This window comes from Ischnura elegans, chromosome 10 (assembly GCF_921293095.1).
Source record: "Ischnura elegans chromosome 10, ioIscEleg1.1, whole genome shotgun sequence".
NCBI classification, from domain to species: Eukaryota; Metazoa; Arthropoda; class Insecta; order Odonata; family Coenagrionidae; genus Ischnura; species Ischnura elegans.
Genome location: NC_060255.1, coordinates 65,961,047 through 65,975,356, shown reverse-complemented (window position 1 = coordinate 65,975,356; position 14,310 = coordinate 65,961,047). Strand labels below are relative to the sequence as shown.

Sequence of the window (14,310 nt, the reverse complement as noted above, 5' to 3'; positions counted from 1 at the left end):
TATGATGTTCAATCAACTACCCGTACATTCTAAAAAAAAGTTTAGTTGCATATTAACACAAGGAAAAAAATAGCACAACCATTTTCACATTACCTTAATCTTTACCTATAATACCCTAAGAGACAGTCTTTACTACCTTCTCTAAAGGCCTGTTTACAAAATACAGTAACACGTATGAGTTAATGCCTGTTTGCATGAACGAATCCATAAACCAAATTAGGACCGGTTCTATTTTATGTTCATGCGTTCGCATAAGTAGGGAGGTTTCAAGGTGTAATTTTGTGTTCATTCATACATTTTGACATAAAGTCATACAGGTCAGAGTAAACAGGAATTATAAGATATTTTCTCAACATGAAGAAGAATGATAGAAAAAATTGAATTGAGATATTTTAATTTTGGCTGTTTTGGGGGCATTGTGAGAATTCAATGCATTGGGCTAATTTTTGCTGGACCTAACTTGTGTCGAAAACCTAGTTTTCCATGACACTGGATTCCATGAGTTTTATCAGAATATCAAAATTCCCCCATTATTTAAAGTTAGCAGACACTCTGATCTACATTTTCTGTAGCTGAAGGCTTGAGAAAAATTTGAAGACCTGAATCATCAAAGTGAATCAAAATCCTCATGCCTACTCATAAAACTTACAGAGAGACTTTGTTGATGGTTGGTCGTACAGGTGACAATGCAGGTCTCTTCACAGCACCACGAGGAGATTCTGAATCGTTGGATGAATCCATCGGCTGAACGGTTGTATCTTCTGAAAGAGGCTGACCAGCTTCACCACATGCTCTGTTGATTTGAGGACTGGACACCTGCACCCCACAGGTCACCATTGATGTTGAAACTTTGCCACTAGTGACTTGAGGTGGACTCGCTGATATTTGAGAGATAGATGATGACGACGACAATGGGGTTTTTGACTGTGCCGCTGAGCAAGGCGATGATCCCATGGACTGCTCTTCTGAAACTATGGTGGTTCCTCCCTGTGACAAAGAAGAAAATAAAAATTAATCCTAACAGTATTACCAAGAGTTGGCTTAATTATAGAGAGAAAAATGATGAATAGGTAGTGACTAAAATGGTGGGAAGAATAACAGAATGGTAAATAAGGTAACATTCTAATTCAATCTCAACAAAGATAGTGCTTTACTCTGCTACGCAGACAAGATGACGATTGCATGACTCCCTGAATGAATATATTATGAGATAACACTTCTGTTTTTAAATGAATGACTACATTAAAATGCATTACTACCTCAAAATTAACCAAGAACACAAATCAGACAATTAAGAGACAGACCTCTATGTTAAAAATATATTTTATCATGAATTAGAACAAAAATGATTTGTTAATACTGATAGTACTCATATATGTAATTGAAATAATTTAAATATGTAATTGAAAATTCATAATACAGTCAAAATGGCAAACCATGCAAATACATTCTAATAAAAAAAATTAAACAATTCCATGCATTTGCTTTCTACTAAAAAGTTTCCCACAATAATTTAAAGTTATATAATCAACAATAAGATGAAGAGGATCAGTTTATCAGATTTTAACATATGATAACTTTTTTATGCATTAAAATGAGCATATAAAATGAATATGAAATATTAAGAATAATAAAAACTACCTACAGTTTTCTTGATGCATTACATTTAAGAAACACAAAACCATCACTTTATATGGTAATTATCTTTCTATTAGATGTCTTTGCTACGAATGTGTTCCAGCCAAATGTAACCAAGGGAAAAGAAATTGATAGCAAAATTAAAGTATGCATGTTTAGAAAAAGTGATAAAAAAAAAGTTTAAAAAAGGGGAAGAATTCCATATTCACATACTATTTCATAGCACCTGAAGATCCAATGGATAGACAGGGTGATAAACAAGGAGGAGTATTGAAGAATGGGAGAAAAAAAGGAAACTGGGAAGTACTATATGCCAGAGAAGGATATGGTGAACAGGCCACGAAAGAAGACTGAGCAATTAGGTGAGGAATATCACGGAGGGAAAAACGGAAGGAAAATTTCTCCAGGATAGACCTATCGCTATGTCCTTTGGACATATAATTAGAAGGATACAAGGAAGAAGAATATTACAGAAGAGAAGGAACTAGATTGTGAAAGGGAGAAATAGATGGCTGCATTACACCAATCCCAGAATTGTAATATCTACTATGAATGAATGAATACTATAGCATGTGATAGATCTGATGAGACATTAAACCTTGTATTACATAAATACAACAATCCTTTGATACTATTGTCACTTACATATCCGACAAGATTGAAGAGAATAGGGTAAGGTGAACAGGGGAATGTGTTTTACAATCAGTCCACAGGAATTGAATTTTCCCAAGACCATAACATACTTTCCCTGACTGCTATAAAAACAAAATAATTTCTCAATGAGTGGATATTCACTGACAATTTTAAACTGCTGAATGGCCAACTTAGACCTACCAAACCCATACATAATTCAGTATGACTTTAGGAAGTAATTACATGAACACCCTTGAATAAGATTTAAAACGAAATAGATTCTATGACTTTGCTGTGGTTGCACAAAATATGTAGGTTCAATGAATACAAGTCTCAACACAGGTGAGGGCAAGAAAAATTGTACTATCAAATGCAACCAATAACCAGATACAAAAGCTAGCAGTAATCTCTTATCAAATCATGAGCCTAATAATTAGATTTAGCCACTATGAAAATATGCGTGTCTTTTAAAAATAAAGAATTTCTACAAGCTCATTGGATGCCATAACTTTTGTTCAGCATTCAAAAACTGTAACCGCATGAATGAGCTTCACCTTTGAAAACACCACTGACAAGGAAGACCACTTACCTTGCTCCGCCTTTTTCAATGCCGTATTTTTTGTGGCATTCGGAATGGTGAGCACATCTCTGAAATGATATTGGTTCCATTGAATGGGCCTTAGTTTGGCTGTAATTAATTAATTTCCAAGCAGTATTTTTAACAAGCGCTATGTAATCCCAAAATAGTGCCAACTCTCCAACAACATCAGTTGGTCTAGTGGATAGCGTGTCCGACTCTCATCTCGGGGGTTCGGATTCGATACTTCGTCATGGCAATATCTTTTGTAGTTTTTATTTTGATCATACGGCGACAAGTTTTTAACTAATGTCAATTACAGCAAGCTTGGCGCGGGCCTTAAGGACATGTGCTCTTGGAAGAAGAGGTTTTTATATTTAATCTTGAAGTTGATCAATATAAGCAATACAAAAAATTAACATTTTAGCGCACACCAAAATTTGCTAGTGTAGTCCTCATATTTCCGCGATCAAAATGACACTGCTTTAAATACCTAAACGCCGTTGTGATAAAATTTTTCTCTCACTCCTATGCCTTCTGCAATTAACAACAGTGAAAAACTTGTCGCCGTATGATCAAAATGATAACTACAAAAGATATTGCCATGATGAAGTATCGAACCCGAGCCCCCCAGGTGAGAGCCTGACACACAATCCACTAGACCAACTGTTGCTGTTACAGAGATGCGCTATTTTGGGATTACATATCGCTTGTTAAAAATAATGCTCGGAAATTAATTAATTACAGCCAAACTAAGGCCCATTCGATGGAACCACTATCAGTTCAGAGATGTGTTCGCCATTCCGAATGCCATAAAAAATACGGCATTGAAAAAGGCGGAGCAAGGTAAGTGGTCTCCCCTTGTGAGACATAATGAGTATTTATGAAACCCACAAATACTAACCATAAAGACAATTATCAACTAGGCTGTGTTTTGACATAAGCTTCAGTTGAACATGAAGCTGTATGAACTAAAAAGATGACTATTTTTATTGACACATATGAAAATTAAAAACAATTACTTTCATCAAACATGTACAAACAAACAAAAGCAAGAATACATTATAACTGAGGAATATAACTACTGGAGAAGCAAAGAGTAGGTCCAGCAACAAAATTCACCAAATTAAACATGCCATGCACTAGCATAAATTGTTAGGCATGCTTATTTCATGTTATACATTTTGTAAAACTTACATTAACGTAAAATACGCTTACTATACTAATTTAAAATGCTAAACAGGTATTCAATTTCCAACATTACACATTTAACTCACATAACTTAATAATATGACCTTATAACTAAAAACCCTGGAGAAGATACACAATAAAATTCTGCAGATAACTAAACAGACAATATTCGCAATATTTGGATAGTAAGTATCAATAGCTACCAATTCAGATTAAGTTATACCAATAAAAGTAACACTTGTTGAGAATAAAGGTTTAGCAGAATTAGAATGTTTAGAGATATATGGCAGAATGAGTTTGATAGGCTAAAAGGATGTAAGACCTAAAATACCTCCCTTTACACTAGCACCAATTTGATACTCTCCTCTGTCCTGAACTGTACAGTGATTGTAAGATACTGAAAAGTAACGACTTTAATTTCTCAAGCATTGCAAACTTACTATGCTGTGACCTCACAGACCTTTAATGATCAAATTAATTCTAAAGTGATTTTGGAGTAAAAGCCTTCCTTTCAATCTCAGGGCTCTGAAAGTACTTGAAGAAAATAATAACAAAGACCTTTATTTCTGATAGTCAAGGACTCTTTGGAATAAAATGGCATCAAAGACTCCTAGATTCCAAAACAGGAAATGGCATGACATGATACACACATTATTTTTACCTTGAGTGAACTTTTTACCATTTTCATTAGTACTTATATCTGTGATAAAACAAAGTAAAAATATATAATTTTCCTCAACCGAGAAGACCGGAAAATTTATCAACAAGATACAATTGAAAATAAAATATTCTTAATAAAATAATAGACTTTTGAAAAATGACACTGCATATGAATCAATGGATGGAAGTTTTGACAGTGAATTTCACACCTTTGAATAGGTATTCGGTAGGTATATACCTTTGAATAGGTATTCGGTAATTCATAACTTTGCCAACAAAATTTGTTTACGTTAGACATGCTATTTTCTTCAACTAATGTATTTTATTTTAATCCAGGTAAAACATTAAAAATGTATGAATGCGTAATATTTTCTCCTTATTCCTCAATTATCATAACACATTCAAACAATTTCTACCACGGCAAAATCTATTTGATTTGTTCTGCAAAGAGACCTAGGATTTCACTTAAACCTTGGACTTGCTTTCTCCTCAAACCTAACAGTAACAGAAGGTTGAGTTTTCAGTTTACCACACACATACCTACATGGGGTAGGTACAGAGAAATGGAATACTGTGTATTCGATGGCATGATTGTTTTGATGTTAAATTATGGATTGCATTTGCTAACTAAACAATTAATCTCCAAACGACTGAAACGGAGCCATTTTTTTCTCTCATGGAATCTAAACAATCAAAGAACTTCCATAACTTAAAAACAAATGAAAAACAAATTTAATTCATAAAAATTAATTGAAACCTCTAACTGGCCAATTAACAGTTGTAGACCTAAGCTTTTCACCCAGTAAAAAAAGGGAACCTAAAATTACTCTAAAATCATTAAAATCCGTGACTGACCAGTTATTTTAGGTGTAATCCCTCAAACTTTCATGCTTTCAAAAACCAAATCTGAAATTATAGATACCATTTCTCCTCTTCTTGAGAATATTTGTGTTATGTATGAAAGCAATGACAGCACAACACTTTTTTTAACTACCCAAAATTTTATAATTCAATCCCCTAGTATCTCCTGTATCACTGGAAGGACAGTAATGATATTTAGAGCAAAAATGCCAAATTTCAAAATTATCGAGCAAAAAACACAAAGCAAGCATAGAAATATAACAAATGAAGTGGACGTACAAGCAATTAGCAACAAAATGAAAGAGGCAGGCAATTATATGGTAAGTCCCTCATTCCACTACAACAACACGACGTTCTCACCTACAGTCATATCAGAAACATACGTTTGGAGTCATAAGTTGCATCCACAAACTAGCCAATGACAGGGTCAATTAAAAACAAAGAATACAACGACAAGGTACGAAGACAACTGTCTACTGGTACAAACCTGGATTTGCTTTGATAAAGCAGACTCTACACTAGACGAATCCCCCTCATCCTCTGCCGAAACATTATTACCCCCAATACAAACGTACAGCTCCCTCTGCGGACCCTGCACATTTATGCTCCCACCGACAACACTATTTGTGGATACTGGGGAATTCGGGCCACTCTGACAAGTTGTCATGGGAGTACAATCATTGACAATGGGAGGAGCTGAGGAGACAGATGGGGAATGGACGGTGGCTGATGGGGACGGAGGTTCAGGCGATGCTATGCTGCCCGTGGGACCCACATTTGATTTAATTGGCCTCGCCTCACAACTGATGCTCTTTGACACTCCGCTGGCATGCTGTTGGTTTGCTGTTGAGGTCGCTGCCTGCTGAGGAGCCAATGGGATTATCTGGTTCCCCACTTGGTGGTAATACCGAATGGTGGGCGATTGCGGAGAGGAAGAGGATACCTGTAGTAAAGCAAGACAGGAATGCTGAAGATGGTGGTGTATTTAACGGGATAAGGCAATCATTGGTAAGGGTCATGAAGCATACGAAGGGCATTTTCAGAAAGCGCCAATAATCAAGACAACTTGATTTCGAGTTCACTCGAAAATTAAGGGCAGTGATCTCAAATATGACACTTTTAGAGCGAACTCCAACAGATGGGACACCTACCAACCATCACCACATTACAAAAAATGAGCATTGAAATTCTGATACCTCCCACAGAACCTTAATCAATTAAGATGGCGATGACCAATAGATGATTTCTCTATTATGGGTAGTTTGAACAGTGTCATGAATGAGATCACTAACCATGACTTTCAAGTATTCTTGGAATAAAGTGAACTTGATCGAAAACGCCCCAAATCTGATGCAAATCACTACGAATCACGAAAATGAAAAAATAATGATAGGGAAACCAAAAATCACATAAAAATGAAGCATCCTACGCTCTAAGCCGAATTAAGGATTGAATTGCATGAAGACTATATAGTCGGGTCTTTAAACTGAACTACACAAGCATCAGCCCTACAGAAAGGAAAAACAAATTCCAGAATGTTATACAGTTCGGCAAACATCAGGGGGTACAATTTAAAGATTAAGTCTACAGCAATGGCCAAATCATCCAAAGAATTAAAAAAAAAATTACGTAAAAAAAGAACTGCTACAACGAGGTTTCTAAATTTACTTAGGACATATTGAATGAAGAAGAACTTATAGGAGGCATGACTTGAACTATATATAACTGACTCGCTGTTACAAAATATAGGAGCTTGAATGTATTATAGTCTGTAACTGTAGGGTGACACCCACGGGCTTGCCAGCTGACTGAGTCGTCCTTACTCCCCCCAGCGCTTGCGGCTCAGGTAGCTTGCGGGCCCGTGCAACACCTTATGCTATAAAGACCTCAGTTGCACTTTCTTGAGGATTATGATAATTATTTCAGCACCCAAGGAAAAACTTATTTTAACCTCATGTCAAACCTAATGATTTCTCAAAATCAATTACTAACAAAACAGAAATTTGTTATTCCACATATTTGTGGTGGGGAAAATTAAGTCATGAAATTTTAACCCTGGATAGCAGATGCCAGTAGGAAACAATATTACTGATGATGTCCTGGTCAAAAACGCACCATTTTTAAACTACAGAAACTTTTAGTTAAGCACTCCAATTGGTTTTGAGTTTGCCCTGTCGCTGAATGCTACAGACAAAGGCAAATGAAGGCAATGCATTTGAAGTCATGAGTCCTAAACATTTTTGGCTAAATATTGTTAATGAGGAGGAAATTAAGGATCATAGGAATAGTATTCAAGTCATTTTCATCCTGTGTGTAGCATCTTTAGATTATAGAAACTGATCTACATTTGGAGGTTACCCTTGTTACATGAGGTTCAATAAACCTTATTTTCTACAACTGACTATGTATTCTGATTTTTAAGGTCAATGAAAAACACATTACTTTCCATCTGAAATCAATGCGAGTATAGCTGTGAATTAAGATGATTCAAAATATGCTACTTTTCCAAGCAATTGCTTTTCTTTTTCAAAATATTATCTCCCCAGGCTCATAAAAGTCCACCAATTACAGTTAACTAACTGAATTTTACCTCAAAACTTCAAAAATTCCAAAGAAAACTTCTTCTAATTACTACTTCTAAGAATTTATTTAAACTTGAATGAACATTCAATGCATCTTTATCAACACAAGATTCTGAAGCCTGAAATCTCTGTGAAAATAACTTTAAGTGTGATTAAATAGAGGCAGTATAATCTAAGACTGGCAGAGAGAAGCGCACCACCCAACATCTGACCAATGACCTTTCTGTGGAAAGTGACAACTGATAGCCCTATCTCAGTTAACTGAAGGTGAAAGGATCAAAAGACCATGGAGAGAAGATAGGTAAAAATCACAGTATCAAAAATATTTTCACACAATGGACTATAAAAACCATCCCAACTTAAAATAGACACAGTACACAAAATAAAATAATTAAAATGAGGAAAATATACACTGGTATTGCTTGCATGACACACACCAATTATTTTTTAAAAAATTAGTGGAGTAAGTGAAGTTAGAATTTAAATAAAGTTAAAAGGGAATGAAAATTAAAAGTGACATTCTCATGAAGGTACATCACTTGATGAGTGCACACTGGAAGCGAGAACCCCAAAAAATGCTGACGTTTAATGATAAGAAAACCCTGTGTACCTAACTATTATACACGGACATAAATTAAAGCTGCCTTAAGCAGCCACCATAGGGGCAAAGATATACTGAGGCGATGGCTGAAATGAGGGAACATTTACATTGACTCCTTGAATGGAAAATATATAGGCTAAATAGTGGAAAAAATGACCCCTTAAAAAATGATATCACTGAAGGGAGGCGACTTATGATATGTATCTATTGAATCAAAAACTGCAGTGCTAATGCTTCCAAACAGAATCAAATCTGCTCAAATAAACCATAATTTCCTGAAAAGATTCAACGATTTCATCATTAACCTAACTGAAAATTAACATTTCATACAGACTCAGGGTTCACCCAAATTTTGATTTCCAATTTCCTTCACACTTCCGCGACTTCCGATCTGATTTTTAAAAAAATTTCCTGTCCTCTTCTAAATCGCTAAGCACTAATTTGAAAATTAATTTTTTTGCAAAAATGCAGCAAGGTATATATGTAGTGATATACAGTCAAGCAGTAATAGTAGTAGCGGCAGAAATAAAAGAGTAGAAATTAGCACCAAGTCAGCACAATCTGTCTAGGCCAAGCCAGGATGACAGCAAAATGTTCACCTGGGCACTTGAACAATGCAAAAATCCAGTATTTAACTATGATTTTCATCCATTTGCTCTGGTACCCTAACCATCATCTAATTTTTCTGACACTTCAATGACTTCCCTGACCGATATGAATCCTGAGAGGAGATTTAATAAAAACTGAATCATATTGTGTCAATTAGATTATAAACTTTTACCAATTCAGAATGATTGCACAAAATTTGTTGTGTGACTTGATTTGGTTCCATTTGAAAATCTCCACTTCACAAAAAAACAATTAAATCTATCGATGAAGTACAGAAATTCAATATATGATAACTTAACTAATAATAATACCTAAATCATTATAATTAACTGTTAGACAATTAGATGGACCCATATCCTTGGGAAAACCAAAATAAATATTTCCCACCATTATTGACCAAAGATTGAAGTGATAAGGGACATTATAACATGACCTTAGCAAATCCATATATCAATGGAACTCATACGGTATAATATTTCCCATTAATCTTCTGTTCGTTTTTCTCCTTTAATTTTCCCCTCAGTAATAGCATATGCCTATCTACAAGAGCAAAATTTAAGACCCACCATCAACTTACTTACAATTCTTTACCCAAGAGGCTTAACAAGAGGAACAACCAAAATATTGGGAAAAATTCCATCAAGAATCAATTCAAAAGTCTACAAATTTCACAAGCCAAAAATTATTTTTTTGCCTTGAAAGAATTTGTGCTCATTGGGCACTGACTGTCTGCCACATAAAATGAATACTCTTAAATGAAAGGGAGCAATTGGATTTTAAAGGAGATATGCAATTTGATTGGAAAATAATTTATTCCTCCACCCATGACAGCATTGTTAAGCAATTCTAAACCCTTTCACTCACAGCATTCATGATTTTCCAGCTCAGAATGATCAATTTTTTTTACAAATAACAAGATTTCAAACACGTCTCATTTAAGAACAGGTTAAATATTTGTGTGTCATGGTTAGCTGAGAACGAATAAAGCAGAGCCTTGATTATCCATCGTTTTATTAACTGTTCATTTAAGTAAGCATCACTTCCCTAGTTGGTCCAATCAAATAACTCCTATTCCTCTCAAATCCTGGGTGAAACCTTCGGACAACCCTGAGTAAATTCTTGAAGTTTGAGGTGGCTCTGGCTCCCCTACCCTTTCGTGTGATCTTCACATACTTGTGATTAAGTCTCATATGAGTTCTACCCTTGCCTATTCATACCAACCACTGGGTTGAATCACTGATTTTATTATAGATTCTACCCAACTTGAGAGTGAATGACTTCCCTACATTCATTCCCCATCCCAAATAAAAAGATGTCATACTTCCCTGGATTAGGCACAGTGTAGTAAGTAGAAAAAGCAAGACACAAAAAGTTAAGTAAAAATGTTGAAGAAAATGAGTATTGAAAGGTTTCATCTTTTATTCATATCAACTGAGTCTTCCCTCCATTAGAATATATAATGGATAATTGAAGCTCTACATTATTTAATGACTAAATGGATAATTGAAGTTCTACATTAACTAATGACTAAACACAGGATCAGTACCACACGATACAGCTGTCAAGAGCCACCATAGAATATACTTTTAAATTATGGATGAGTCAGTTCAGTTTCCAGTTCTCCAACTCCAAAATAGAATCATAACTGAAATAATTTGCACAAAATCCAATTTGAAAAATTTTCTTGGGCATAATTCACACGAAATACTTAAAAAAATTACCCTAAAAAATAAAAGGGATGTTACAGGAACTATCCCTTCAGATGTGTTATATTGCATTCTTTTCTATGTAAACCTGGCCAAAATTTATTAACAGCTGTTGAAAACTAATCAATAAAAATGAAACACCAAGTTAAAAATTGGTGGGCCTGACCGATAATTTAGGGGGTAGAGATCATCATGTGCCCTGGGACTAGGACCTTTCATGGTACACTGTGCCAATTCTATTTTTATACTGTCTGCAACTTGCAGAAAGCAGACCAGAACATCATGATTGCGGTATGAATGGTCACCCAATGAAAGTCCAACATTGCTAAACTTAAGTGATATAACGGGGCTGGTGTGAGCTGGAGCCCTTGCCCTATGAACTGGAAATGAAAACCAAATTGGAATCTCATTCAACAAAAAACAGAACCGACCCATCCTTTATTACAATCAATGCAATGTAGCTCTAAAGACCAACCACCTATACTCACTGGTTGCTTAGGAAGGTTAGCCAGACATATGTTGTGGGAGGAACCAGCCTTTAATCTCTTACCACCACAGGAATTTCCGACAGATCCAGAAACCAGGGAGGCTGAGGATTGGTCAGAAGAGGAAGAGGAGGGGGGCATGGGACTCTGCAGAAAAGATAGGTAGCAGAGTTACGGATTTGCCATGCAACTGTCACAGTCACATAAGGAATCACATTTCAGGCAGTGAAAAAAAGTCTTAATTAAATAATTGAGGCTAATAGGCCACATTATCAGTCATGTCTTGTTTAGTCAAAGGTATGCTAAGTCAAATATATGATATTGTCATTCACTCTGACCCAAAATCATAATTCATTACAAGAATTAGGAGGATGGATGAGACATATAGGTTATAGCAAAAAAATATTCCCTATTCAGCCATTCTCTCTCATAAGTTTGAAATGAAAAAAAATGTTACAGTTGCCACCACATTGTTCTTGAGTTGGCTACATCATCAGAATTTTGGCTCACTAACTTGTTCCATGAGTATATTTCATCGAAAAAAGAATTGCCCGTAAGAGTGAAAAAAAAACTAAACATGCAACACCAATAAACGAGGCTGAGCATTAGCTGAGAAAAGGACACACACAGGAGCTGATGACGTCAGTGCCTAATCAGTGAAAGGGTTAAATTTTCATCATAAATACCTCATGTGGTAGACGACAGGTCGAAAAACAGAAAAATATATTTATCTTTATCTTTCAAACTTTATTACAATCAACAATAATTATGACACATGGTAAACACTTCGTCTCATTTTTGTCAAACGATGGACTCGGGAAAATTATACGACAGGACCACGATCTTCAAACGATCAATGCGGGAAAACGATACTTCAGGGAACGAAGGAAAAAATTACAATGCCTTTATGGAACTTTATTTGGGACCAGGAACGGTGAATTATGAATGCGGGAAAACGATCAATGCGGGAACGATAGATCGGGGTTCTGCTGCACTTATTAATTATTCAAAAAGTAGTACTCATTGAGTCATTTACGAAAAAAATTTCTATGAATTCATAAGCCCAGTGACCATCATGAATGATGAATGACAATGAAATTGACAAGTACTCATTACAACATCTTTAATTCCCCTTTTTCTTGCCATTCTATTTAAAGAAACAGACATACATTCAATAGCCAGTTCCATTAATTCATAGGCTGTGTCTTTTGTAAAACATAAAGCATAAACTGAAGGAGATCGATGAAAATAAAAAAATCTGTTGCACAATGAATCATAAGTCTGACATGTATGACTCATTTCTTAAAAATAATGTCCATGGCTTAAGGCGCTATATTTAGGGTCAGTAGTGTTTCCCTAAGTAGAGAAACAATCAGAATTCATGTCGACTAACAAATTACTCCCGGATTCACGCCATTATTTAAGCAATAAAAAATATGAAAACAAAGGTAACTATGTACTCAGTTAAGTTTTACAGCTGCACTTACCCTTGTTGCTCTGCTTGAACATACACAAATGATTCCAAAACCTAATGCTTGCAACTATTAATGTCTATGTACACGGTCACCCAATGCGCTGTTGGTTATCACATGTAAACTTCAACTAAACAAAACATGACTTAAAAAGACATTCAATACCTTAAAAACTAAGCATATGAAAGTTAGAACAATTTAATGCTAAATACCCACATATTTACAGCATAAAATGCACTCAAGCCACTATACAAATGTAAAATACACATAATTAAGAACTGATTTATCTAAATTGGCCATGTAGAAAATTCACAAAATAATATAACAGTGGCGTAACTATGGGGGGGATAGATCCCCCCAAAGCCTCAGAGAAATAAAAATATTATTCAAAACTGTTGTCTAGTTTTGACTTATAGTATATTCTAACGTAACCTTTTAATGAAACCCAAATTTTAAGTGCTAAAATTATGTAAAATTTATTTGCACGCATGTCATTTTTCCGAAATTTTCCTAAAAGGGGGAGGGTGGTGGGTGGGAGATTGCCTTTCGCCCATCCCCTCTCATCCCTTCCCCCCCAGAGCAATTTCCTAGTTACGCCACTGTAATATAATGAACATAAAATTAAAGATACACTAAATATACACATTTCTTCACTGCACATGTTTTTCCAGAAAAATATACTACTAACAAATAAATAAGCTTGAATTTAATTTGCACCAATATGATCAGTATTTAATTCTAACCCTAAGAGGTGCCATGAAATAATAATTAGTTAATGCTATCTTTAGCCTACGAACAATGTTGATTTGAATAAGCTTTAGCTGTTACTACAAGATAATTAATAAGACCAGGGGATGGTTTCCAAAACAAGTTTTCAAGTTATGAGTCCACCAGTGGAGAGAGTTAATCGAAGGTATATTCACAGTTAAGATACCTTTTATTTAAAAAACCTGTTATTAGATCACCCAAAAATATCACCATGCACAGAGTTTTTGCACCTTTATAAGAAATGTATAAGGACCAATACATACTAATATAGTACCATGTACATTTTGCGGCTTGATATGGTTGGATCCTTAACATTGATTAAGCATATCAATAATAATACAGAGGAGTTCGTGCATAATGAAGTTGAAGGGGCCGGAAGTTTATTTCACCGTCAGCATGGACCAAACAATCAATGAACATTCACAACTTCTTCGATTAAGAGGAGTTGGGAGTTGCCCGGCATATTTGGGTGAGCTTTGCTCAGCTTATGAAAGGGGTGGGGGGATTTTGCGTGTCCTTATAGTTTG

General features: G+C 35.3%; 1 protein-coding gene across 8 annotated transcripts in view; it reads right to left on the bottom strand.

Moving 5' to 3' along the window:
• The window catches only part of LOC124167063 (trithorax group protein osa-like), a 57,181-nt gene that overhangs the window by 9,410 nt on the left and 33,461 nt on the right, over window positions 1-14,310 (bottom strand). For 4 of the 8 annotated variants that reach the window (XM_046544844.1, XM_046544849.1, XM_046544841.1 and 1 more), the window contains exons 9-11: window positions 11,547-11,690; window positions 6,048-6,503; window positions 650-987 (exon numbers count right to left, since the gene is read on the bottom strand). In XM_046544844.1, the coding sequence (XP_046400800.1) occupies window positions 650-987; window positions 6,048-6,503; window positions 11,547-11,690 (938 nt within the window). The remainder of the gene's footprint in view (window positions 1-649; window positions 988-6,047; window positions 6,504-11,546; window positions 11,691-14,310) is intronic. The other 4 variants (XM_046544846.1, XM_046544847.1, XM_046544845.1 and 1 more) reach the window with 4 other exon arrangements.